The following is a 25,257-nucleotide window of genomic DNA, read 5'->3' on the forward strand; positions in this document are numbered from 1 at the left end:
TGTATGATGGACTCTAGGTCCATCCACCTCACTATAAATAACTCAATTTCGTTTCATTTTATGGCTGAGTAATATTCTATTGTATATATGTACCACATCTTCTATATCCATTTATCTGTCGATGGACACTTAGGTTGCTTCCATGTCCTGGCTATTGTAAATAGAGCTGTAATGAACATTGTGGTACATGACTCTTTTTGAATTATGGTTTTCTCAGGGTATATGCCCAGTAGTGGGATTGCTGGGTCATATGGTAGTTCTATTTTTAGATTTTTAAGGAACCTCCATACTGTTCTCCATAGTGGCTGTACCAATTTACATTCCCACCAATAGTGCAAGAGGGTTCCCTTTTCTCCACACTCTCTCCAACATTTTAGCCAATGTTTTATAATTACTATACATGGGATATAACCTTTAAAAATTGTGAATCACGGGCTTCCCTGGTGGCACAGTGGTTGAGAGTCCGCCTGCTGATGCAGGGGACACGGGTTCCTGCCCCGGTCCGGGAAGATCCCACATGACGCGGAGCGGCTGGGCCCGTGAGCTGTGGCCGCTGAGCCTGTGCGTCCGGAGACTGTGCTCCGCAACGGGAGAGGCCACAACAGTGAGAGGCCGCATATTGCAAAAAAAAAAAAAAAGAAAGAAAAAAAATTGTGAATCACTATGTAGTACACCTGAAACTTATATAATATTGTACATCAACTATACCTCAATAAAAAAATAAATTTCCACAGAATAGCGCAGGCTTAATACATATATAATCCAATCTTCTATAGTTTCTACATCTGTACCCCTAATTAATGAAAATTGTAATATTTTAGACTTCTCCCTTTCCTTCATTCTCTACATGAAATCAGTCACCAAGCCCTATTGATTTTCCCTCCTATAGAGTTCTCCCATCAGGCCTCTTCCCTCTATGAACATTGTACTGCTTTAGTTCAAATGATCATCTTCTCTTATTGGGACTACTGCAGTAGCCTCCTGACGGATCTCCCTGCTTCTAATCTCAGCCTCTTCCAAACTATCATTTACATTTCCTCAAATCAATTTTCTTCCTAAAATGAAAATCAGTTCCTCTCCCTCTTTAGGTTAAAGTCCTTAAATTGTGCCTTATAACCTTGAGGATAAAGTCCAGACCTCTTACTTAGCATGATTTCAGGATGCTCTGTGATTGGACAACATTTCCCGTTCAGCCTCACCTTTAGCCTCTCTGCCTCCAAATACCTCATGCTCCAGCCTCAATAAGCTATTTTCCATAGGCTCAGACGTCCTCATGTCTTTACCAAGATCTTTCCTCTGCTTAGAATCCCAACCCCCAGCTCCCTTTTTCTGCTCAGCAAATGCCTATTCATTCTTCAAGCCACAGTTCAACTCCTCTGAAATGTCTCCTGTGTCCCTGATGCAAACGTAATCACTCTTTTCCCTGACTGGTGCGAGGTGATATCAATGGGAGCTAAATATGAAATTAAGCTTCCATTGCTCCTTGTATATGTTGCCTTTTATGGCAGTTATCCCACTAAATTGTAATTGTTGAGCTACATATCTAGCTCCCATGTTACACTATAAGCTCCTGATGGCGAAGACCATGTCTTTCCATCTTTGAGTCCCCAACTCGTAGCACTAGAACTAGCAATTTACAGGTACTTGGTAACTAGTCGCTAAATGTTTGCTTGAATTAATGATGTTCAAAATGAACTTTTTCTAAAGTACTATAAGATCCCAAAGGGCTTTCTGAGTTATCAGAGATTAGAATCATAGAGTCATAGAATATCACAACTGGAAGGAATCTTAGAACTCCTATACAGATATCCTATATGGTATCCTAATAGATACTCCTATTTTTTTCATTTGTAGATGAAAAAACTAAGAACTAAGAGAGAGGTGAAAAGCTAAGAGAAGGAAAGTCATTTGCTTGAAATCACACCAATTTGGAGACAGATGTGAATAAATATTCTGTTCATCAGATGTGTAGTGTAAAATGGATTTCTTCTAGTCTAATAGATTATGTACAATCTATTCTAATCAGATTATACATTCAATTAACCAATTATTAAATTAACAAGAGCCCTCCTCTTTTTTGGATAAGTGGACTGTTTATTATAATTCAGTTTGAACTGGAACAAAGTTTTGCTGTTATCATGGTCAGGGAGGCTTATTTTTTTATTTATTTATTTTTTTTGCGGTACGCGGGCCTCTCACTGTTGTGGCCCATCCCGTTGCGGGGCATAGGCTCCGGATGCGCAGGCTCAGCGGCCATGGCTCATGGGCCTAGCCGCTCCGCGGCATGTGGGATCTTCCCGGACCGGGGCACGAACCCGTGTCCCCTGCATCGGCAGGCAGACTCTCAACCACTGTGCCACCAGGGAAGCCCAAGGCTTATTTTCTTTAACTTGCTGGTAGCTCAGATTGAACTCGAGCAAGTCATTATCTCCAGTGTCTAGGAGATACTCATACTATGTGTTAATTAAATTTGTTAAACTCTCAAAGGATAGCTATATTTCCAAGTTATTTAGGAGAAACTCATTATTACCATCAGTTCTGCCTATAGGTGACACTGGGCGCATTAAAAAAATTAAACCTGGGCAGAAGACCTAAATAGACATTTCTCCAAAGAAGACATACAGATGGCCAAGAGGCACATGAAAAGATGGTCAACAATGCTAATTATCAGAGAAATACAAATCAAAACTACAATGAGATATCACCCCGCACCAGTCAGAATGGCCATCATCAAAAAGTCTGCAAACGGGCTTCCCTGGTGGCGCAGTGGTTGAGAGTCTGCCTGTCGATGCAGGGGACACGGGTTCGTGCCCCGGTCCGGGAAGATCCCACATGCCGCGGAGCGGCTGGGCCCGTGAGTCATGGCCGCTGAGGCTGCGCATCCGGAGCCTGTGCTCCGCAACGGGAGAGGCCACAACAGTGAGAGGCCTGCGTACTGCAAAAAAATAAAAAATAACATAAAATTTAAAAAGTCTACAAATAATAAATGCTGGAGAGAGTGTGAAGAAAAGGCAACCCTCCTAAACTGTTGGTGGGAATGTAAATTGGTACAGCCACTATGGAGAACAATATGGAGGTTCCTTAAAAAACTAAAAATAGATCTATATAATCCAGCAATCCCACTCCTGCGCATATATCTGGAAAAAAAACATGGTTCGAAAGGATACATGCACCTCGGTGTTCATCTCAGTACTGTTTACCATAGCCAGAACATGGAAGCAGCCTAGATGTCCATCAACAGACGATGGATAAATAAGATGTGGTACATATATACAGTGGAATATTACTCAGCCAGTAAAAAGAATGAAATAATGCCATTTGCAACAACATGGATGGACATGGAGATTATCATACTAAGTGAAGTAAGTCAGAGAGAGAAAGACAAATATCATATGATATCACTTACATGCGGAATCTAAAAAAAAATGATACAAATGAACTTATTTACAAAACAGAAACAGACTTAGAGAACAAATTTATGGTTACCGGGTGGAAGGGTGGGGGGAGGGATAGCTTGGGAGTTTGAGATTGACATGTACATACTGCTGTATTTAAAATAGATAACCAACAAGGACCTACTGTATAGCACAGGGAACTCTGCTCAGTATTGTATAATAACCTAAATGGAAAAAGAATTTGAAAAAGAATAGATACATGTAAATATCTGTATAACTGAATCACTTCGCTGTACACTTGAAACTAACACAACATTGTCAATCAGTGATACTCCAATATAAAATAAAAATTAAAAAAAAAACCTTTTTTAGAAGGATTTGTGCTAAGTATTGCTGTCATGCAAATAGATAGTTCTAATTTCAAATTCCATCTATTTGTTTATCACAGAAGGGTTAAGCATTAACTCTACTAGGAAAACTTCTGCGATCAGAGTAATTATACACAGCAGGAAATAATAAAGTTGAATTTCTTTTCAAAATTGTATACTATTCCATAATTTAAACTCTACTAATTCATTTTCTAAAATGATTCACATTGAAGCAAGTTTCCATTTATGTATCCCACCCCTTCAGGCCTTAGTTTCCTCATCTGAAAAACATTTAATCAGATGATCCCTAAGGTAATTCATGATCCTGAAAGAACATTGTACTACTGAGATCCCTTACTGAGCCAACATTCTATAATTCACTGATTTCAAGCCATAATTCTAAACTGAGTGCCTTCTGAATATATCAAAATGTGCTAGGTGCTGCATAGATTTCAGAAAAGTCCAAGCCTATAAGAATTTAGTTGAAGAGAGCAAACAGACACAGAAAGAAATACTAATGCAAGAGATGTCTAAGGGGATGTTGCTCATGGCATGTCTTTGGAATAGGGTCTATCAGGCAAACTGGAATAGCAGGAAGTTAATGTAAAGGAATAGAACGAATTAACAATAATAATCCACTTGTATTAAATCGTACAAAATCTGGCAGCCAAAAACGAATAAATCTCCACTATACTGAGTGGAGCCATAGAAGGTGATTGGTTTTTTGCCATGCCACAGGGTTTGCGGGTTCTTAGTTCCCGGCCAGGGATTGAACCTGGCCCCAGCAGTGAAAGGTCCAACTCCTAACCACTGGACTGCCAGGGAATTCCCCATAAGGCTTTTTTTTTTTTGCAGAGGGAAGACAACAATCAAAGTAACTTTTTAGGGAGATTAATAGGCAGCACTGTGCATGCCGGGTGAATTGAAGGGAAGAGATTAGAGACAAAGAAATGGAAATGACATGGACTTCGCTGGTGGCGCAGTGGTTAGGAATCTGCCTGTCAATGCAGGCGACACGGGTTCGAGCCCTGGTCCGGGAAGATCCCACATGCCGCGGAGCAGCTAAGCCTATGCACTACAACTACTGAGCCTGCGCTCTAAAGCCCGTGAGCCACAACTACTGAAGCCCGCGCACCTAGAGGCCATGCTCTGCAACAAGAGACGCCACGACAATGAGAAGCCTGCATACCGCAACAAAGAGTAGCCCCCACTCTCTGCAACTAGAGAGGGCCCAGACGCAGCAATGAAGACCCAACAAAGCCAAAAATAAATAAATAAAATTTAAAAAGATAAAAAAAAAAGAATCCACCTGCCAACGCAGGGGACACGGTTTGATCCCTGGTCCAGGAAGATTGCATATGTCGCGGAGCGACTAAGCCCGTGAACCACAACAACTGAGCCCTCATGCCACAACTACTGAAGCCCACATGCCTACAGCCCATGCTCTGCAGCAAGAGAAGCCACTGCAATGAGAAGCCTGTGCACCGCAACGAAGAGTAGTCCATACTCGCTGCAACTAGAGGAAGACTGCACAACGAAGACCCAACGCAGCCAAAAAAATAAATAAAATTTAAAAGAAAGAAAATAGCATTATGAATAAAAATAGAAAAGAAAATAGCATGAATGTTCATAGAATTTTTCATAAGAGCCAAAAAAAAAAAAAAGGAAACAATCCAACTGTCCATACAGACATGTAGCATAACTATACAATAGGATTTTATGCAGCCATTGTGTACTGATACACACTGCTTGTCCCCACGGATCACTTGGAACAAAATGCTTATTATCAAAACTTTGCTTAAACTTATCTCCTTCCAGGCCCCTGACCTTTGGCCCACTCTTAGCCTGAGCCAACACACAACCCATCCTGAGGATAGGCTGGCTTCAGGGAAAAGCGTTCTCTGCTCTGCTCTCTCATCATGCCACCCTTTCATCCCATTCCCTGATCCTCGTTCTTTCTAGCCTTGCTTACTCCTCTCTATAAAAGAAAACCCCTTTTTGCCTACCCCTTGAGACACCTGCAGATCTTATGGTCACAGCATTCTCTTTATTACATTAGACACCCCTCCCCTGACTGCCATAGTCCCTTTCCTCCCCTGCAATAATCCTTTCTAATAAAGTCTCTCTTTACTAACTCTGGATTTGTTCTTTATTTGACAGGTTGTTTATTTGGGGGGTTATGAAACTGTTCTAAAATCGATTATGATTGCCACCTCTTCGTACTAAAAACCATTGAACTGTACACTTTACATAGGTGAATTGTATGGTATGTGAGCTATATGTCAATAAAGCTAGTAGTTGTCGTTTTTATTTTTTGAGCGGTTTCAAAAGTTGGGTTTTTTTAAGACTATGAAAGAAAGAAAGAAAAATGTTAGCAAGCAGAACGAGAAAGACTGTAAATAAAAATAATACAACCTCACAAAGGCCAAGAGGGAGAGTCTCAAGGGCAAACTGGTCAGCAGTGCTAAATCCTGGGGAGAGTTCAAGTCACATTAGAAAAGGAGAGATAATTGGTAGAATATGGAGTTTATTGGTGATTTTTAAGTGCTCTTTTAGTAGAAAGGAAGCCACCTTTTTGGCTTAACTGCAGAAATTTAAGGACTGAATTGAGGGTAAGGGATATGTAGCAGCAGTTCTAAAAAACAATGAATCTGAACAGGAGAAAATGGATGGACCCAGCCTTGGGAAGGCAGGAAGGTAAAACCAATTAAGACTGTAGTTTTGGTTTGTTTATGTTTGTTTTTTATTTTTAGGATAAGAGACGAGTGCATGCTGAAGGTAGAGGAGGAAAAGAGATTTGATGGCATTTCCATTCCCTTATTTTCGTGACTTTTCTGTTTATCAGCCAGACTCACTGCTTCCCTGAGACGAAAATTCTCACCCTGCAGCAAATTCCCTGTGTTCTTTGAATGTTTTCAAGCACCACGCTATGCATAAATTAGCACTTAATAAATAATTCTCATTGCTTTCTGGTTCAGGAAAGCTACCCTATATATTAATGTTTGAAGGAGAAGAAAGGAAGGGATTTTTGAGGAAGAGAAATATATAAATATTATAGGCACTTTTCCTATATGTCAGAGAAGCAAGAATAGTGCTTATAAATCTGGGGAGAAAAACATCTCTGCTGTCTTTGGCAGCTGTAAGCCAGCTGCCGAAGACTTTTTTTCCATTCGGGATGGCTTCTCTGATGTGACAACACGTCATTCATCCCAATCATTTATTGTTAACAAAACACACTGTCTCCCTAGGGTCTCTTCCAGCACGACCCAAAACTGAATGGAACATACTTGCACGCTGCACCCCTCACACCTTGTTGGAGGCTCCCTCAATGTAAGCTGGTAAGATTTAAGGCAGAACCTCGATAAGAGATGAGAATGCCTGGCTGCTCTCCCACCCACCTGGCCTGTACTTTCACACCTCACGTCACTGCAGGAAGGGTAGGGGGTGGGGTGGGGAGGAAGGCTGCACCCTGTAAACCCTTCCCTATTCTCCCAGGAAGTAGTGGGAACCTTCCCAGAGCACCTTCCACTTTGTATCAGAAACTCTTTGTGCATCTGTCTCCTCATGCTACGCTATGAGCTTCTCAACAGGAGGGACTGGGCTTTATTGAAGTCCCCAGCCCAGTAGCTGGCTCCTGGTAAATAGTCACACTTTGCTGAACAAATGGATGGATAGAGGAACACGATAGAGAGATGTGAGATTCCAGCTGCTGACAGGGTTGCATCCTGGTGTTCTTTTTCTGGGCCAAAGGGTTGTTTGTTTCCGTCTCTCTGTCCCTTTTACAGACCCTGCCTCACCAGCTGAAAGCACACAGTGGAACACTGTGCCTTTCAGCAAATAGAGTGAGCAATGGAAAATGCAAAGCATCAACCCTGAATACAAGCTATGGCATGCTGAACACAATTCCAAATGAAGAGAAACCGCTTATTTTCACTGAAATGGAGTGGAGTCCTCTGGGAAGGATTGTTTGGCTCCAGTTCTGGGTGTCGGTGTTGATAAAGCTGGTGCACCAAGGCTCAGCACGCCCCCTGTTGGATTTAGCTGGCATTTAGTAAGAAGAGGAACAGGAGAGAAACTTTGTCTGGTGCAAATACTTCTCTTGGACATAGGCAAACAGGGAGGGTAGGGCTCTTTCTGTGAAATTCTTCTCTGTTAAAGAGGCATCAAATGAGTCAGAGACTCCACAAATACGGACATTCCTTTTTGAAGACTAGAAATACTTTCCTGATGGGAAAATCAGATGGCATGGACTTGATTCCTTTTAGCAAGCATGCAACCACAAAAACAAATCAACCACTAAAACTCCTCTTCAGGACCCCTCCCCCACCAAGTGAGGTTTAAATTGTAATGTGTATATGTCCATTGATAGAGAACTGGTTAAATAAGTATAGTATCAATTCATCCCTACATTGGAAAACAAGGCAGCTCTGCATGCACTGATATGGAGCAATCACCAGGATATACTAGTAACTGACAGAAAGCAAAGTGCTTATATATATATATATGGTGTGCAGAGACTTTCTATAGAAGATTCCACAAGAAAATATAACAACTGTTGTCTCCTTGGCCAGAAATTAGTTTGCTGCAGGCAGGAATAGAAGGAAAACTTCTTTTCACTATATTTCTTTGTGTGTTATTTGCAATTTGTACCTTACGTGTCACCTACGAAAATAATCTAATCAATTTTAAAAAGAACCTTATGGGCTTCCCTGGTGGCGCAGTGGTTGAGAGTCTGCCTGCTGATGCAGGGGACACGGGTTCGTGCCCCGGTCCGGGAAGATCCCACATGTCGCAGAGCGGCTGGGCCCGTGAGCCATGGCCGTTGAGCCTGCGCGTCCGGAGCCTGTGCTCCGCAATGGGAGAGGCCACAACAGTGAGAGGCCCGCGTACTGCAAAAAAAAAAAAAAAAAAAAAAAAAGAACCTTATGAAGGTCCAGTAAGGTTCTCTACTGTCACTCTTCTTCCTCTCTAGAAGTCTTATCAATCCTCAGTGGAAGGAACTTAAACTGCTAAAACACATTTTCTCTCAAATTCTAAAATAAATTGGCAATCTGTCAGTTCTAGTATATAAATACATGTGATTTATATACCAGTTCATTCTATTTGAATCTCAGATACGAAAGCCACCTGTTTCTGTGGAAACAGCTATTGAAGTGTCAGGGGAAATATTTTGTTCAATAGCTGTTGGGACTCTTCCGGATGATCCCACGCTATCCCAGGCAGTGAGCTCTTCAGCACCTTTCTGGGTTGGTGGCTTCTCTGACTGGATTAATAGGGCCCAGGGTCCCCCCCAAGCAGTTTTTCACTCTGCCTAATGATAACGCACGCCAGACTAGAACTGACCTTTTGCCAAGACCATCATCTACCCAGCTGGGGAAACCCAAGGTTGGTTTCCTAACCAGGGAAAAGGTTTGCAGCTTTTCTGGGGGAAAGGGGGCTGGTGCTGCTTCAGGGAACGCACAGCTCCAGTGCTGTGGGAGAGAGCAAAATGGGGGAGAATTGGCACTCTCTCTCCCCCGGACTTCTGAGCTAAGGGCCCTTCTTGATCCTGCTCAGAACTGCCTGCTTGCTCCTCGGTACCCATCATGGTTGAAAATGTTTGTAGTTAAGCCTTAGGCCGACAGGCTGGCGGCACGTTCGGGTGAGCGTCTGCTCCTCCCTGACCCAGTGAAAGATACAGCCTGCTAAGGCGGAAAGTGCAAGAGAGGAGTCCTGACACCTGGTTTGAGTGCCAAGCCGACGCTAACCTGCTGGTAACCTCCTGGTAAGTCACTTGCCCTCCGTTTCTGGTCCGTCCAGTGAGCAGATGGCGTTTGATATCTCAGATTGCTGAGCGCGAGTCTCTGGGCTCCAGAGAGATGGATGACTCCCAATCCTGCTCTCTGAGGTGAGTGTCAGCCAGGTCTCTGGGGCAGGCGGAAACACAGGGAAAGGTGATTTTTAGTGAGTAAAAAGCTTTAGTTTTTACTTTATTGCCCATCTTAATCTTCCTCTGTTAGAATAATTCTAAGAGGAGCCTAGAGGAGCTTGGTTACGCTTACCACCGCTGTGACTCTAACTTAAGTTCTCCCTTCCCTTCCGCAAACGACCCCCAACCTTTTAGAACAGTGGTGGGTAACTTCGTGGGGTGGGTAGTTAGAGGCCCCTTTGAAAAGATTGTGGAAGCCATGGATCCTTTCCCTCTCAAAAACTGGACACAGGCAAATACTACAATATTTTGCACGTAACTTCAGGATATCGTGTCCCACCTGACGACCTAATCTAGAACTTAAAAAGGGGGAGGTGGGTTAGCTGGTGAGCGAAAAGAGCGAGAGGGAAAAGTAGAGCAACACTCTAGGACCTGTTTTCCTACCGCAGCTCACATTCCTCCGCCCCAGTCCCGCTCCCGCCGCCTCCGCTACCAGCGGAGGCCCTAGTCTCCCGCTCCAACTATTCCAACCATCCTGGGAAGGGTGGGGCGCTCGGCTCTTGGGTCCCCCTGGGTCGCCCCCCCTTCCCTAGCATCGGTCTCCCCTTCTGCCCCGGTCCCTCCCTTTCTGGGGCCGAGCCAGCCAATGGGGGACGAGACTCCGGGATTTGGCCTGGGAGCTGGGCAACTCACCGATCCCCGCCCCACAGTTCTGGCCGCCATCCCGGTGCGCACGGACGCGGCTCGAATTTCCTCCGCTATCCGCTCTCTCTCGCTCTGCCCCCTCCCGCTCTTCCTCTTCTCCGGGTCTCCCGCTTCAGCTCCAGCTCCACCCGGCCGGCCCCGCACGGCTCCGGGCAGCCATGGAGGACACCCAGCTCCACATCATCGAGCAGCCGCTTCCCGGGTACCCCGACGCCGGGGACCAGGGGTCCTCCACCATGGGGACTCCGGCGGCGGAGGAGCCGTCGGGGGCCGGCTCTGAGGAGCTGATCAAATCCGACCAGGTGAACGGTGTGATGGTACTGAGCCTTCTGGACAAAATCATTGGCGCCGTCGACCAGATCCAGCTGACCCAAGCCCAGCTGGAGGAGCGGCAGGCGGAGATGGAGGGCGCCGTGCAGAGCATACAGGGGGAGTTAAGCAAGCTGGGCAAGGCACACGCTACCACCAGCAACACCGTAAGCAAGTTGCTAGAGAAGGTGCGCAAGGTCAGCGTCAACGTGAAGACCGTGCGCGGCAGCCTGGAACGCCAGGCCGGCCAGATCAAGAAGCTGGAGGTCAACGAGGCCGAGCTGCTGCGGCGCCGCAACTTTAAAGTCATGATCTACCAGGTGAGCTGGCGGGCGGACCCCGCCCAGAGGCCCGCCGTCCCCCGCCCGGGGCTTGGGGTGGGGGGACCTACCCGAGGCGCGGCTCTCCCGCCAGCCTGGCCCGGCTCGGGGGACCCGCCCTCCTTCCTGCGAGCGTTCCTGGGGTGGAGTGGGATGGGCGGCGGGCTCCTGGAGCGCACAGAGGGGCGCGCTCTGCATCCTGCGCTCCCTCACCCAGCCCCTGCCTCTGGTGTCAAACGCGTAGCGGAACCGAGTTAGGGGCTGGACTCGGGGACACTGCCCCTCGCAGATCGCTCCCGACATGGCTCTGTCAAAAGTCTTCCTACTTGGAGGAAGTTTTGGGGAGAGCCGCGGTGCCTGGCGGCCGTTGGGGCCCCCTGTAAACGGACACTGGCGGCGCGGCCCGTGTTTGGGGCCTCCGGCGCTGCCCGCCCGATATAGCGGGTGATTCAGGGCTCAGGCACGCACCGCGGGGGCTGCGCCAGGCGAGGGACGCGACTGCCAGCACGCCCCCGCGGACCCCGCATCAGCCTAGGCCGCCCACGCCGCCCCCTCGCTGCGATCTGCTCCCGCCTCGCGGCACTTTCGGCCCTTGTGGACACCCTAGCCCGCGGCGTGCATGTACCCTCAGTCTGTTGGAAGCAGCCGGCGGGAGGGTGGCCCGCGGCCTGAGGAGTGCGAGAGGGTCTGGTGGAGGGGAGGGGACAGCTCCCCACACCCGGGGCCCCGCGATCTGAGCGCCGTGAGTCACCCCGCATGCCTGCGGGGGCGGCCGAGGAGCTGGAGGACAGGCGGCGGGAGGCTGGCGCGCCCCAGGCTCCGCCCAGACAGCTTGTTGCTTCCTTTACACCTCTCCCCATTCCTCCCGCCCGGATGAAAATGGAGTTTTGGTATCCTAACCCCATGTAAACCTGGGAATCTCAGCATTGCTGTTCCTCTCCACTCTGCCTCTCCAATCCCATTAGGGGTGGGTCTGAGCCGAGCGCTCCGTGATCTTTGATGGCGTGGGAATGTGCCCAGCCTTGCCTCCTCTCTGCTCCCCGCGGGCCTGGTTGATGTTCCCACCCAAGGAGGTGAGATCGTGGGGGTGGAAGGGTTAGTCTATGTCCCCTCTTCCCCTTCCTGCCCCTACCGAAGGGAATGGAAAGAAAAGGCGGCCACGTTTCCCACATCCCCCCAGGGAGAGGACTTCTGTCAGGAAGCTGTGGTTTCACTGACTGCCCAGCGGCCCTGGTACACTGAGTTCTGAGTGACCATCAGGGATGTGGTGAGGTCCTTGGCTTGGTCAGTGTGGTGGAGCTAAGAGAAATGCAGACTGGGACAGGTTTGGGGGCAGTAGACATACGTGAGCTGACACTTATCTGAGGAGGTGGTGGTGGGACAGAGGCTGAAGTGGCGCTCCCCCAACCCACCAGCACCCAGGGACTCCTCCTGAGAGGTACTTGGCCTTTAAGCAGTTTGCTTCCCCCATATAGCACTATCTGATAGAAAATATTTGCCCAGAATTGTTTCTACTTAATTTAACTGCTCCGAGGAAGTAGGATGGTGTGTGTGTGTGTGTGCGTGTGTGTGTGGTGTGACTTTTAAAGAGAACTGCCTAGTGCTGGGGTACATCAAAGCAAGGAGAACAGGGCAGGGGTGTGGGGCAGCAAGCCAGCTCTGTCTTTTCTCCAGAGCCTGGTGTGGTAGAGAGGAGCCATGTAGGGCTTGGATGGGTGACCCTTCTCACTTGAAATGTTCCAGACCACAGAACCTGGGAAAATTCTCAGCCTGGAGGTAAACCTCCTTATGTCAAAGATGGAGATTCTGAGAGGACAGGTATGGAGAGAGACTTCTGTGCAGAGGCCAATAGCGTGTCTCTGTTACTGCCTCTCGGCAGTTGGCACGGATTGTGTGTCTGTATATTGTGTGTCTGCCGTGGGGAGGGGGTCTAATCACAGGGTGGCTTTGACTGCGTCAAGGCCAGTGGGGGACAGAGAGTTGAGGGAGAAGGAAGAGCTCAAGCTGGGGACCCTGAGCCCCCAAGCCACAGGAGAAATAACTAATACCTAAAGTGGTCCCGACCCACAGAGGAGCTCAGAGGTAAGGAAAAGATTCCAGCAACAGGGAATCTTCCCTGAGTTGCAGGGCAGATGTTCCAGGTGGGGGCGAGGGGGTGGAGTACTCAGCTTCTGGAGGAAGTTGGAGGCTGCTCCTCCCTGAGATCTGCAGGCCTGGGAAGAGAATGAGGTAAAAATAGCTCTGGGCCTTGGCAGACCTAATAGGGAAGACTGGGGGCAGCAACATTTACGATAAACTCAGGCTGAGGGGGTAGGATGTTTGGGTGGCCAGGCAGAGAGATTTGGAAAAAGGCCTCCTGGGATGATGTGAGTTTTCCAGTGTGGGAGCAGGGGAAGTGGTACGGTATTCCCCACTGCAGACGTGGGAGGTGGTGATGTGGCAAGGGGGGGTGAGGTGGAGGGAGCATGAAAGGGTGGGAAGGCCTCAGCTGTGGGATCAAGCCATCTGGCCTCCCACACCTTCTTCCTGGGGGATAAAGGAGGGAATCCCTTGTGTGACCCCACCCGGATTCAGGGAACTGCTAGACATAATGATTTCACGGGTTATGTTTGCATTTGACACCTCCCTACACAGACACAGACACACACAGACACACACGAAATTCAGCCCTTCCCATCACAGGGTATCAGGGCCCTCACCTTGAACCCACTTCTGAGTCATTACTGTCCTTCTTTGGCATTTCCCTTCCTGTCTCCCAAACAAAAACTAGCAGTTGGCATCCCATCCTGTCAGGTGACACCTCATTAGGCAACAGCTAGTGAACGAGAGAAGTGAATTCTACTAGTAGCTAGGGGTAGTGGACTGAGAACCGCTGGGAAGATCAGGCCAACTGTGGGCACCATGCAATAGGAGGAGCTGTGGTCATTAAGAAGCCAATTCTCCCAGACGACGACTAATTTGGATATTGTTAGAGTTCTTCTAGAATCCAGAAAGGGAGGCTAAACATTTTCCGAAGTAGTTTTGATGAGGCAGTTTTGATGAGGCATGGGTCCTACCCATGGACCCATCAGACCTGCTCCAAGCGCTTGAGGACAGGACCAGGAAGCATTTAAGGGCTTAGGTGGCTCATGGGCATTAAAGGGGAGGATACCAGGACTGGAACGAGGGCCTGCTGGCTTCTCCTCCTCAAATCCTAACCCAACCTATAGCTCCTTCCTGGACTCAAAGCAAATCAGGGCTATCTGGTTCCAGAAGAACCCCACACTTTTGTCCAAAATTCTTCCCAACTTGGGGCTCTGGTCCCTCTCACCCCCTACCCCGGTGGCCTAGTGGAGAGAGTGTTTACCATACCCTTCCTCCAAAGAGCTAGCTTTGGGTTGTTTTTCCTGGTCACTGGATCCAAAGCAGGGAGCATGGGAGCATATTCTTAGACGTATTCCTAAGACCAAAGGAGATCATATTCTTCCCTCTGATTTTTCTTTTTAAAGCAAATAAAGTCTGACTATCGTAAAGGTCAAAATCAAAAAGGGAGGAGATGGCACAGAGTGCGCAACTGATAGGGAAAGGGAATATTGTTGCTAGGCAACCAACTGCAGAGATGAGTGGTGCTTTGTTCTATTATTTTGAACCATACCATGGTGAGTATTTCATCACTCTGTCACTGTAGACTTTTTGAGCTGGAAGATGCCTTGGAGATAATCAACTTCAGCTCTTTTATTCTGTAGTGGAGGAAGCTGAGGCCCAGAGAGGGGAAGTCACTTGCCTACTGTCATTCAAGTGATTGGGGGTCAAAGCTGGGGCAAGAGCCCAGGTGTACCTCTTCTTCTGCTACACTTTCTGCTCCCGGCCTCCCCCTTCTGTTCCCGGGCTGTGCAGAAGAAATCGGGGAGGAGGCTAGCCCTAAGCTAGTTCTGGCTCCTTCATTCTCTGAGGGAGATAGTTGCACAGTCCTGGCACTGGGGCTGCCGTGTGTGTGTGTGTGTGTGTGTGTGTGTGTGTGTGTGTGTGCGCGCGCGCGCGCGCGCGCGCGAGCTGAGTGGCTACGGCTGGTGGTCATTAGCTGCTCAGCTAAACAGTGCTGAAGCAGAGGCAATGTGTGGTCACCAATGGCAGTGGAGGAGAGGGGTGCTGGGTATAAGGAGTGGAGCTCCCTGGCCAGCAGGGGTGTCCCCTGGCTAAGAGAGGACCACATTGGCTCCTTTCTCCTCAGCCTCCCTGCCACTCACCCCTTCTCCCTGTATCCTACGGGGATGGTGGGCACCTGCTTCTTTGGGTATTTGTGGCTGCACGCCTTACTCAACACTGTTGTCGCTGGAGTCTGGTAGTGCCCCTAAATATCCCTCTCCCCTGACTTCTCCTGATTGTCCAAAGCAAGAGTGGCAGCTCAGCCACTCAGGAGGGAGAGTTGGGAGCTGCTGCTGGGTGCCTCAGGACATAGGCCCACTGGTTGTAAAAACAGCTTGGTTTTGGGGGATTTTTTTTGGCCGTACCGCGCAGCATGCAGGATCTTAATTCCCCAACCAGGGATCGAACCCATGCCCCCTGCAATGGAAGTGCAGAGCCCTAATCACTGGACCGCCAGGGAATTCCCCAAAATATCAATAGCTTTGTTTTTGATCCTGATTTCTCTGTGCATCTGTCTGATAGCCTATAAGTGGGTGGGGGGATGGGTGGCAAGGGAGGCAGGAGGTGGGGATGTGGCCAAAGGGAAATAGCCAGGATGTCCCTCTTCCATGCCTCTCCCTCTCCTTATCCGGGGCGGCACCCGTGCCCACCCTGCCCTGGGGAATAACTGGGATCAGCAGCATCTGACTCAAGACAGTGAAGTTGTTTGCCTTCTCTTTTACTCCTTGGAGACTCCCCAGTTGGAGTCTAACAAGTGGCCTCTTAGAAAACTCCTTCCCCGCCCCCAGCAGCTTCTTTCCCCCATCACTGCAACCTCCAACAGCATCATCCCACGACCACAGCAGGGTCGGGGTAGAAGGTAGGAGGCCAAGGATGGGACTGGAGAAGATTCTAGAGGGAGGCAGGGAGGTGGTTCTGATTAAACTGTGGTTATTAATTCATGGGCCTGGGTTTGTCCCTCCCCTTTCGGCCCTGGGGCCCTCTTGTTGAAGCATTTAAACTGTGGTGTCTTTCCATCCTAATCCTTGTGTGCTCCCCTCCCCTCTACTCACCAGCCCCAACTCTGCATGCCAACCAAGGCTTCCTTCCCCCAACTCCGTCCACACCCATCCCAAGCGCCACTTAAACCCCTTTTCCTCATCTTAGCCCAAGAAGAAGCTGAATGTACCCTCAGACCTGGCCGCATCCAAGATCGTGCCTTTTGACCTTCTGCCTGAGACTGAGCCTTTTGACCTGAAGCCTGAGACAGTGCCTGAGCTCCCACCCTTTGACCAGACACCTAGGACCCTGCCCTATTACCCAGAGCCTGGGCCTCTGCCCACCCCAGAGGAGCCAACAGCCGGTGGGGGTACTTAGGGTCTCCTGGGTCACATGGGGTCGTGGGCATGGGGTGTCACACACCCAGTCCACCCCCAGCTCACTGCTTAGCAGTGGCCAGTCCAGGGTGGCTGGTCTCCTCCAAGCCACTGTCCCTTGTGACTGGGTGATGGGTATTGTGAAAACACTCTCTCATTACGGGGAGTTCAGGCAATGGGGTGGGAGGTGATGGGAAGGGCCATCCCCTAAGTCTTGGTTTCTGTCTTAACAGTAGATGCTCCAGACACCACACCTGAGCCGCACCCACGGCTGCCTGCATGAGACAGCCTGCAACTGCCCACACTTCTGATTCCCCCTCCCCTCCCGTCCCCCCTGCCTCCTCCTCAGGGACAGACCAGTTTGGCTCAAAGCCTCTTCGGAGAGGGCCCTCATGAAGCCCAGGCCTGGGGTCTGTTCTGTGCCCTCTCTACCCGCTCTCTACAGTTCGGGAAAACACTGACACTTATTTTTTTCCAGTTTTTTTTAGAAAGTGTTTTGCAAAGAGATCCCGTATGTTTGCCAGATCCTGCCTTGGGTGGGGCACCCAAAAGCTGCCAACTCAGGAGGCCAGAAGGGGGTACATTTTCATTGGCTCTGGCCTCCCTATGGCACAGTGTTTCTCAACCTTTTTGTTTGTTTGTTTAATATCGTTCTCCTAAGGAGTCCTTTTAGACATTTTTTTCCCCTAATTGTCCTCTCCCCCATGAGATTTTTTTTTTATTTGAATTTTATTTTACTTTATTTATTTTATACAACAGGTTCTCATTACTTATCTATTTCCCATGAAATTTTAACACTACAGGTATACTATATATCAGGACTCTTTGGAGCCCCACAAACTATTGCAATATCTAAGATTTGTGCCCTCCCCCGCAAGAACCAATTTCCACCCACTTGGGGGCAACATGCCCCCTGTTGAGAATCATGCTATAGCAGAAAAGAAGGAGCCTTCTACCTTTACTGTCTTTCACCCCCTTGTCCTGGCAACCTAAAGTGGAGGTCCTGAGTTTTTAAGACTGCCCTCTCTTTCACCTCTCCCCATCTGCACCCTCCTCTAACATGGTCTCTGAGCAGATCCAGATCCTGGGTCCCTGAATGACCTCTGCAATGTCTTCTCTGGCCATTCACAGGCAGTGGTTGGGTACAGAACTAAGTCAAGAGAGGCTCTACCCAGAGCCATATGACACCTGTCCCTTCTCCCTGACAAATGTGAAGTGCCTGGCCAAGGACCAGGCAAATAGTAGGTGCTCAATTAAATTATAATAATATAAAAATCTTCCCAAGTCAGAGGATCTTAAGTTCATATAGCGGGGTTAGGGAGTGGAGAGGAAGGGGCTGGAAGCCATCCTGGGGCTCCTCTAAAATTCATCCTGGATTGGTGCTTTCCTGGGTTGGGGAGCTGTGTGTGCTTGGTGGGGGGCAGGGGAAGCTGTGCATGCTTTTGTTCAGACCTGGTCATTAAAGGTAACTCTGGAAACCAAGCCTGTTGGGACTGGTGGTTTTGTTTAATAAAAATGTAGAAACAGAACAAACAGAGCTCTCTCTCCTTGCCACCCTGAGGCCCCTCCTTTAGCTTAGGAGCTCTGCCAGGGAAGTAGGGGTGGCACAGGGGTGCCCAGCCTCTGTGCCCAGGGTTGGGGGAGGTGTTTTGGGATTGTGTTGCTGGTTGTTGTAGCAACAGGCCAACTGGGTGGGCCCAAGACAGCACGCCAAAGCTGTGAGTCATAGGGAAAACCTGGCTTGGAAACGGGGAGAAAAGACAAAATCCATTAATGGAGGCAAAAAGCTAAAGTCATGGTGGTATGTCCTCTCCAGCGCCAATCCACTGGATATTATCCGGGACTTAGGTCAAACAGTTTCTTCCCCTATCCCCTGACCTTCCACCAAGAAGGCAGCTCCTCTGGTGTAAGCCATCACTCTGGAGGAAGCCTACAATGAATGGCTTCCAAGTACCTTTCTGGACTGGGGGGAGACAATCCCAGATCCGGGAATAAACCTCCCCTCACTGAGATTGCTCCCTGATGTTGTATTTGAGACCTTTCATCAGGCACTAGGAAGACACGATTGGCTACAAGAATTCTGGAACTCTCTCCCCAGCCTTGTTCACGTTCAAACTCAGCTGGCAAAGACCTTTATCCAGGAAGCCAGAGGCCAGGAAAACCAGCCAGCTCAGCCTTTACGGGTTGGAGTGGAGCAGAGGGGAGAATCAGGGGTGCTGGTGTGGGGCAGGGAGACAATGTGGATCTGTTTTCCAGCAGCAGGGACTGTTTCCTGACTACTTCCCACCCATCAAGCTTAATCCTTCCCTTAATTCATCCACATAGTCTGAGCTTGGTGAAAGGAGGCATTCTCCTTCAAACGTCGGGGAGCGTGGGTGGGTTTTTAGACTAGGAGGCTGTGAAGGAGAGATCAGAGCTGACATTTTTTGATACTAGGGCTGCCGGTAAATTCTGGGTGGAGATGGATGAAGAAGTAGCCGGGAGTTTAGATGACAGAGAGTCCTAACATGGTGTGTAAGAGAGAGCGCTCGGGTAGCAGGCAGGGAGAAGTGATTGCAAAAGGGAGACCCAAAGGGTACAACGGGGAATCAGAGGGACTGCTAAGAGAGATTGGGACCCTCCTACACTCAGAGCAAGGAAAACACCCCTTCAATGCCTCCATGAGTGATAAGAAACAGAGGATGGACGGACTGCCACAGGATGCCCATGATAGTACCCAGTCAGCTGTGGCAGGTGGAGACTACAAGTCCCAGCATGCCCTGAGCCCTGGTCACCTTGCCTGCTGGGAGATGTAGTTGAGTAACGAGAGGTTGAGGTGGCTTGGTGCCCAGCAGAGCCTGTGCCCAGTTTGGGAGAAGAGGTGGAGCCAGCATTCCCTCTTTGTCCCTGCTAATAATATTGACAGGGAGGGAAGGAAGTTGGGAGGAGGTGTTCCTAGTTTTCAATGTAAACCAGGAAACTCTGTGGGGATGTAGATGGGAGGGAAGAGGAAAGAGGTTGGGGGCTGGGGAAGGAATTTCTGTAGCAGGTGGTACAGAGATACCAAGCAGTCAACGTATACGTGTATGTGCGTGCGTGTGTGTGTGTATGTTCATGGGACGGGTCAGCTCGTGTTGCCTCATTTTTCTCAGATGGGGTTTTCTTACAATTCTGCAATCTTTAGAAAACCCTTTAGAAAAAGTACTGCCTATCATTCCTTTGTAGGGAGTCCCTAAAGAGAGTCTGGGCCAAAGAGGAGAGCCTGTTTACATTCTGGGTTATGTCCCCTTTTCCTGTCTGTGCTCAATCTCCCCTACCTTCTGGTTAGAGGTGATCCTGAGATTCTGAAATGTTGGTCCAGAGTCAGGATCTTGGAAAATCTTCCCGGAATGGAAAACAGTGCTGGTGCTAGGTGTTCCCAGGGGAAGAGGGAAGAACTGGCTCTGAGCTTCAGGATCTCTTGTCCTCCTACTCCTGGTCCCTTGAGCTCCTGTTTGGGGGGAAAAGAGCAAGAATGGAAAAGCAATCTCTCCCTTCCATTCCAAGGCAGGGACGTCAGAACCAGAAGAAACGTCCAGGTTGGGAAGAAAACATGTCCTTGGCTCCCAGCCAGCTTCCTCCTCTTTCCTCAATTTCTACATGAGGGTGGAGAATGTCCACTGGTGGAGCCAAACAGTATGAGGCGGGGGAGGGAGATAGGGCCACAGCTCTGCTTCCCTAATACTGGTTCTTCTGAAATGATACGAAGTCTGGGAAACGCACTCCCTTTATGGTAAACTTGCCTTCAAGTTACCCTACTTGGGGGCCGCCTGAGATTGACTGAGGTCGTCCCCCTACCCGCACCCCTCAACCTAAACCGACTCTGCCCTTTGGTTTTGGGCCTGGCTTGGGCAGTGTGGGGCTCAGTGCACCAGAGGGCGCTCTGCCCATTTCCAAAGTTAAGTTGTGGTCCCTGGGACGCAAAGGGTAAGGACTGGTTTAAAATGGGTAGTCGCAGGGCTCAAGGAGACGGTTGGAGGGCCGCAGAGATACTTAACTGAAGTGCGAAAACATAGGCCAGACTCCGATGCGAAGCTCGGTTCCCTCCTCGCCCTGTCTGTACAGCTACTATTCATTCAATACATATTTCTTGAGCGCCCACGAAGTGTCCAGCTCTGTGCCAGGCGCTGGGGATACAACGGCGAGCAAGTCCAGGCCGATTTCACGGGTACCACGCACTCCGCAGGATCACGGGTGCCACCGCCCAGCCCCGGGTTCGCCCGGCGTCCCCCCAAGTCCCAGCCCAGTTCTCCGGCTCTGCCCCCTCATCTGTTCGCTCTGATCTCCCTTTAGGATGAAGTGAAACTGCCGGCCAAAGTGAGCATCGGCAAGTCGCTGAAAGAGTCAGAGGCGCTGCCCGAGAAGGAAGGCGACGAGCTGGCCGAGGGCGAGCGGCCCGAGGACGACGCGGCGGTGCTCGAGCTGTCGTCGGACGAGGCGGTGGAGGTGGAGGAGGTCATCGAGGAGTCGCGCGCCGAGCGCATCAAGCGCAGCGGCCTGCGGCGCGTGGACGACTTCAAGAAGGCCTTCTCCAAGGAGAAGATGGAGAAGACCAAGGTGCGCACCCGCGAGAACCTGGAGAGGACCCGCCTCAAGACCAAGGAGAACCTGGAGAAGACGCGGCACACTCTGGAGAAGCGCATGAACAAGCTGGGCACGCGCCTCGTCCCCGCCGAACGGCGGGAGAAGCTTAAGACCTCGCGAGACAAGCTGCGGAAGTCCTTCACGCCCGATCACGTGGTCTACGCGCGCTCCAAGACGGCGGTCTACAGGGTGCCGCCATTTACCTTCCACGTCAAGAAGATCCGCGAGGGCGAGGTAGAGGTGCTGAAGGCCACCGAGATGGTGGAGGTAGGCGCCGACGAAGAGGAGGGCGGCGCGGAGCGCGGCGAGGCGGCCGACCTGCTGCGCGGGAGCAGCCCCGACGTGCACACGCTGCTGGAGATCACCGAGGAGTCGGACGCCGTGCTGGTGGACAAGAGCGACAGCGACTGAGCGAGCGGGGCGCCGGGCTGTGCCCGGGAGGCCGCGCCGCCCCGCCTCTCCCCGCCCCCGCCCCGATTCCTTTCTCTCTCCGAACTTTCTCTTTCGCATTCTCTCTCTGCCCCAAACGGGCTGGGATATTTCTAAATTGAGAACACCTCCCCTCAAGTAGCACTCCTCCGAGTCTTAACGGCTGTTAAGACGGGAGGGGGAGGCAGCCTGCCCCATGGACAGCCCCAGTTTAGGCATATGCTGGGTGGAAATGCAGAGGGCGGTGATGCACGTCCTGGGGATCTAAGTCGGGGATTCTAGAGGAACTTGCTGTCGTTTCCATGATTGGGCCCCCCTTGGGCAAGCTGCCTTCCCCGCACTTCTCCGTAACACTCACACCCAGCTGCTGTCATTCCTGCTCACTGAGCTCTTCTTTCTCATCCTGATCCCTGGCGGCTTCAAAGCCAAAATTACCGTGAAAGGAAAGAGTGAATCTTGAAGAGGCCCCTTGCTCACATGGGAGACCCCGTACTGGAAGGATGTGAAAGCAGCTTTGGGGAGCATCTGGGGCAGTGTCGGGGGAGAGAGGGCAGAGTGAGCCGTGACCTTGGATGGGGGTCTAGCACAGGCTGTATCTGCAAAAGGTGCCAATAAGGAAGGCTGGAGCCAGGCAGAGCCCTTGGGGAGCGGGGGCGGGGGGCACTTACTGTTTACGCATCTGCACCCAGGAGCACATGGCTATGGCTTTGAAAGAGAACAGGAAATAGTAGAAGGTGGAAATGGGTGAAAAGAGAATGTTCGTTAGCAGCGTGAGAAACAACACAAGAATCCCACCTTACTGGGGTTCTTCGAGGACAGCAGGACCATTTTCAGGATAAGAAGGGAGGGCAATGTGAGAAATCCGCGATCCAAAGAAGAGAGAGGTAAGCCCCACCCCATGCCTCCACTGGGCATGGTGCTCCAGGGACAGCCCATTTCTCAAAGCCCAGAAAATTAGGGTCCCAGAAGAGGGCAGCGCCAGGCTGCAGAGAGCTGGTAGGTAGGAGGGAGACGGACGGGGAAAAGAACTGGGTGCTAAAGGCCAGGCCACCAAGCTGAGAGCTGGAGGGGAGGGGAGGAGAGTATAGAATTCCTGTGTGTAGAGCAGCCCAGACTTGGCCCACTCCTGGCAGTTTCTTAAGATCCTTCCCTAGAGCTAGTTATAATAAAGCTGCAGAACTTGCCAAGACTTCCTTGGCCTTGTGGGTTCCTCTCCTGACTCTTTGGGTTGAGAGGGGTGCTGCTTCCAGTCCAAAAGCCTGATTTCTGATCAGGTTCTCCTCAGGACACTTTAGTCCCCCTGTTCCTCCCCAGTAACGGTGGCTTGTCAGAAGCAAGGACAGACCCCCTCACCCCCAAGTCACAGCCGGAAGAGGAGGGCTGAAGGCTCCCTCGTTCGCCCCCTACCTCCTGTGCTTTATCTTCTCTGCTCTGCATTATAGAATTGCAGCGAATTGTTTTTAAGGGGTGGAGGGAGGGAGCCTGGGGACACATCTTTTTTACAATACAAAGCTTTGCTTTTTTTTTTTTTTTTCTGTTGGTTCCCTTCTTTCTTCTGGATGGTTGGAGACACATTGGCTGAGGGAGGATGGGGATTGTGGGACGAGGTCCCTTGGTGCTGATGGGCTGAAGGGGCCTGAGTTGTGGGCAGATACAGTTTCCTGTGGGCTCTGGGGAGCCTCTCGTGTTGCTGTGTCCTGGTGAGCAGCCCGACCAATAAACCTGCTTTTCTAAAAGGATCTGTGTTGGATTGTATTCTCCGAAGGCAGTCACATAGGATGCGTTCCAGGAGGACAGGAGGGAACCAGGGAGGGAAAGAGTGAGAGAGAGGACCTTGGGTTTAAACGGGCCTCACTTACCTGGGTGGGGAGTGGGGGTGGGGTATTGTTATCATCCCCATTTAGAAATGGAAAAACACACACACACACAGTGACTGGTCTAAGGCCACGTAGCTGGTAAGTTGTGAAGCTGGGATTCTAAGTCAGGCAGCCTGGCTCTAGTCTGTTTAACTGTGTCTGTAATCTCGTACTGTCTAGATCCGCTTCTCGCTGTCAGAGCTTTAGTCCTCCAGACCCACCCAGTTAACTCTGCTCAGCCTGAGCTTCCCCCAGATTCACGCTGCCAAATCAGACCTAGAGGAGGCAGTCTAGGGGAGAGGAAAAGTCAGAGGCCCTGACTCAGAGGCCTGAATGTCATAGAGAAGGGATTCCAGTGCATGGTATAGATGCCAGTCATAACCACACAGCATATTTAATTCTCCCCACAGCCCTGGAATGGGCACCACTTTTTTTTTTTTTTAAGATTTATTTTATTATTTATTTATTTATTTATTTTTGGCTGTGTTGGGTCTTAGTTGCGGCACACAGGATCTTTGTCGAGGCATGCAGGATCTTTTTCGTTGTGGCGCACGGGCTCGTTGTTGTGCTGCGTGGGCTTCTCTTTAGTTGTGGCATGCAGGTTTTTTGTCTTCTCTAGTTGTAGCGTGTAGGCTCCAGGGCGCGTGGGCTCAGTAGTCATGGCGTGCGGGCTTAGTTGCCCTGCGACATGTGGGATCTTAATTCCCTGAGCAGCGATCAAAGCTGCGTCGCCTGCATTGTAAGGCGGATTCTTTACCACTGGACCACCCCAGAAGTCCCTGGGCACCTCTTTCATTGTCTGTACAGCCTGTCTTCCCCATGAGCAGCCTGCCCTACCTGCCCGCAAGTTACGGATTTCCTAGAGCAATGGACACAAATCATCATGTGGGTTCTGCCAGCATCAGAATCACCTGGGGGAGTGGCGTCCCTAATAAAAACAATGTCATTTCTGGGGCTGTATCCCTGCCTCCTGCTGCTACCTCAAACAAGCTGAGTCCTTCCTCAGGGGCCATACGTTTCCTTTGGACTCCCCTGCCTCCGCCCCCAGCGACAAGCACAGCAGTCTCGAGTTCTAAATCCCCCAGAAAGAGTCGGCTTTCCTCCAAAAAACATGACCACTAACACAACATCGTAAAGCAGCTATACTCTGATAAAAATTAATTTAAAAAAAGAAATGAAATTATACTATACTCTGATAAAAATTAATTAAAGAAATGAAAATTGAGGCCAAAAATTCAGAGCCTGGGAGCCAGGAAAGCCAGGAGAAACCCACTAAGGATCCTCCTTCCTCTGGGATGTAGAGGTGCAGCTGTGAGAAGCAGGGAATGACGTCAGCACCCCAGCAGGCGGAGAGATAAGCCTGAGGGAAACGAGGAAGGGCCCTGGGATAGCAAGCTGTTGTTTACTTCTATTAACCACAGCAACAAGGCTCCTGGCCCCTCCCACTTTGTTTCTACAAGCTACCTCCCTCACTGGTCCACCACACTTTCAATACCAGCCGAGTTACTTTGCTGTAACTTCCCTACGCAGTTCTATGTCACAGCGTGGGGCCGCAGCCCCAGAAGCTCTCCCCACATCAGAAATTATTCCTTTTCTTCTCTTGCGACTGAAGGGAGTTACGAGGCTTTAAAGAAATAGCTGCCCACCGATGAACGTTACAAGGTCGCACTCCCATGAAGCATCTTTTTTACCAACCAGTCGTGAACTTGCCCATCCATCATTAACACTATTTCCATGGGTTAGAATCAGACAATAAACTAGCGGTATTTTCTCTCAAAGGATCCCATCAAATGTTACCTGTGTTGACCAAAAAAAAAAAAAAAAAAAGCACAACCTAAAAGTTGAGTTATGTTTTATTCGGCAGACATACTAAGGGCTTCAAGCC

At 49.9% G+C, this 25,257-nt stretch overlaps 1 protein-coding gene across 1 annotated transcript; it reads left to right on the forward strand.

Annotated features, from left to right (window-relative positions):
* The first annotated feature begins 10,534 nt into the window (after positions 1–10,534).
* CAVIN1 (caveolae associated protein 1) lies at positions 10,535–21,498 on the forward strand. The gene is made up of 2 exons (XM_065897750.1): positions 10,535–11,005; positions 20,797–21,498. The coding sequence occupies exons 1-2, from the start codon at positions 10,535–10,537 to the stop codon at positions 21,496–21,498; spliced, it is 1,173 nt and encodes a 390-aa protein (XP_065753822.1).
* The last annotated feature ends 3,759 nt before the right edge of the window (positions 21,499–25,257 follow it).

This window comes from Phocoena phocoena, chromosome 19, assembly GCF_963924675.1.
Source record: "Phocoena phocoena chromosome 19, mPhoPho1.1, whole genome shotgun sequence".
NCBI lineage: Eukaryota > Metazoa > Chordata > Mammalia > Artiodactyla > Phocoenidae > Phocoena > Phocoena phocoena.

What these genes read in the sequence shown, in the direction of transcription:
- CAVIN1 (XM_065897750.1), top strand. Translation starts at nt 10,535, where the DNA reads ATGGAGGACACCCAGCTCCACATCATCGAGCAGCCGCTTCCCGGGTAC. An exon ending in TTAAAGTCATGATCTACCAG is followed by an intron (nt 11,006 to 20,796) that starts GTGAGCTGGCGG and finishes ATCTCCCTTTAG; the next exon opens with GATGAAGTGAAACTGCCGGC.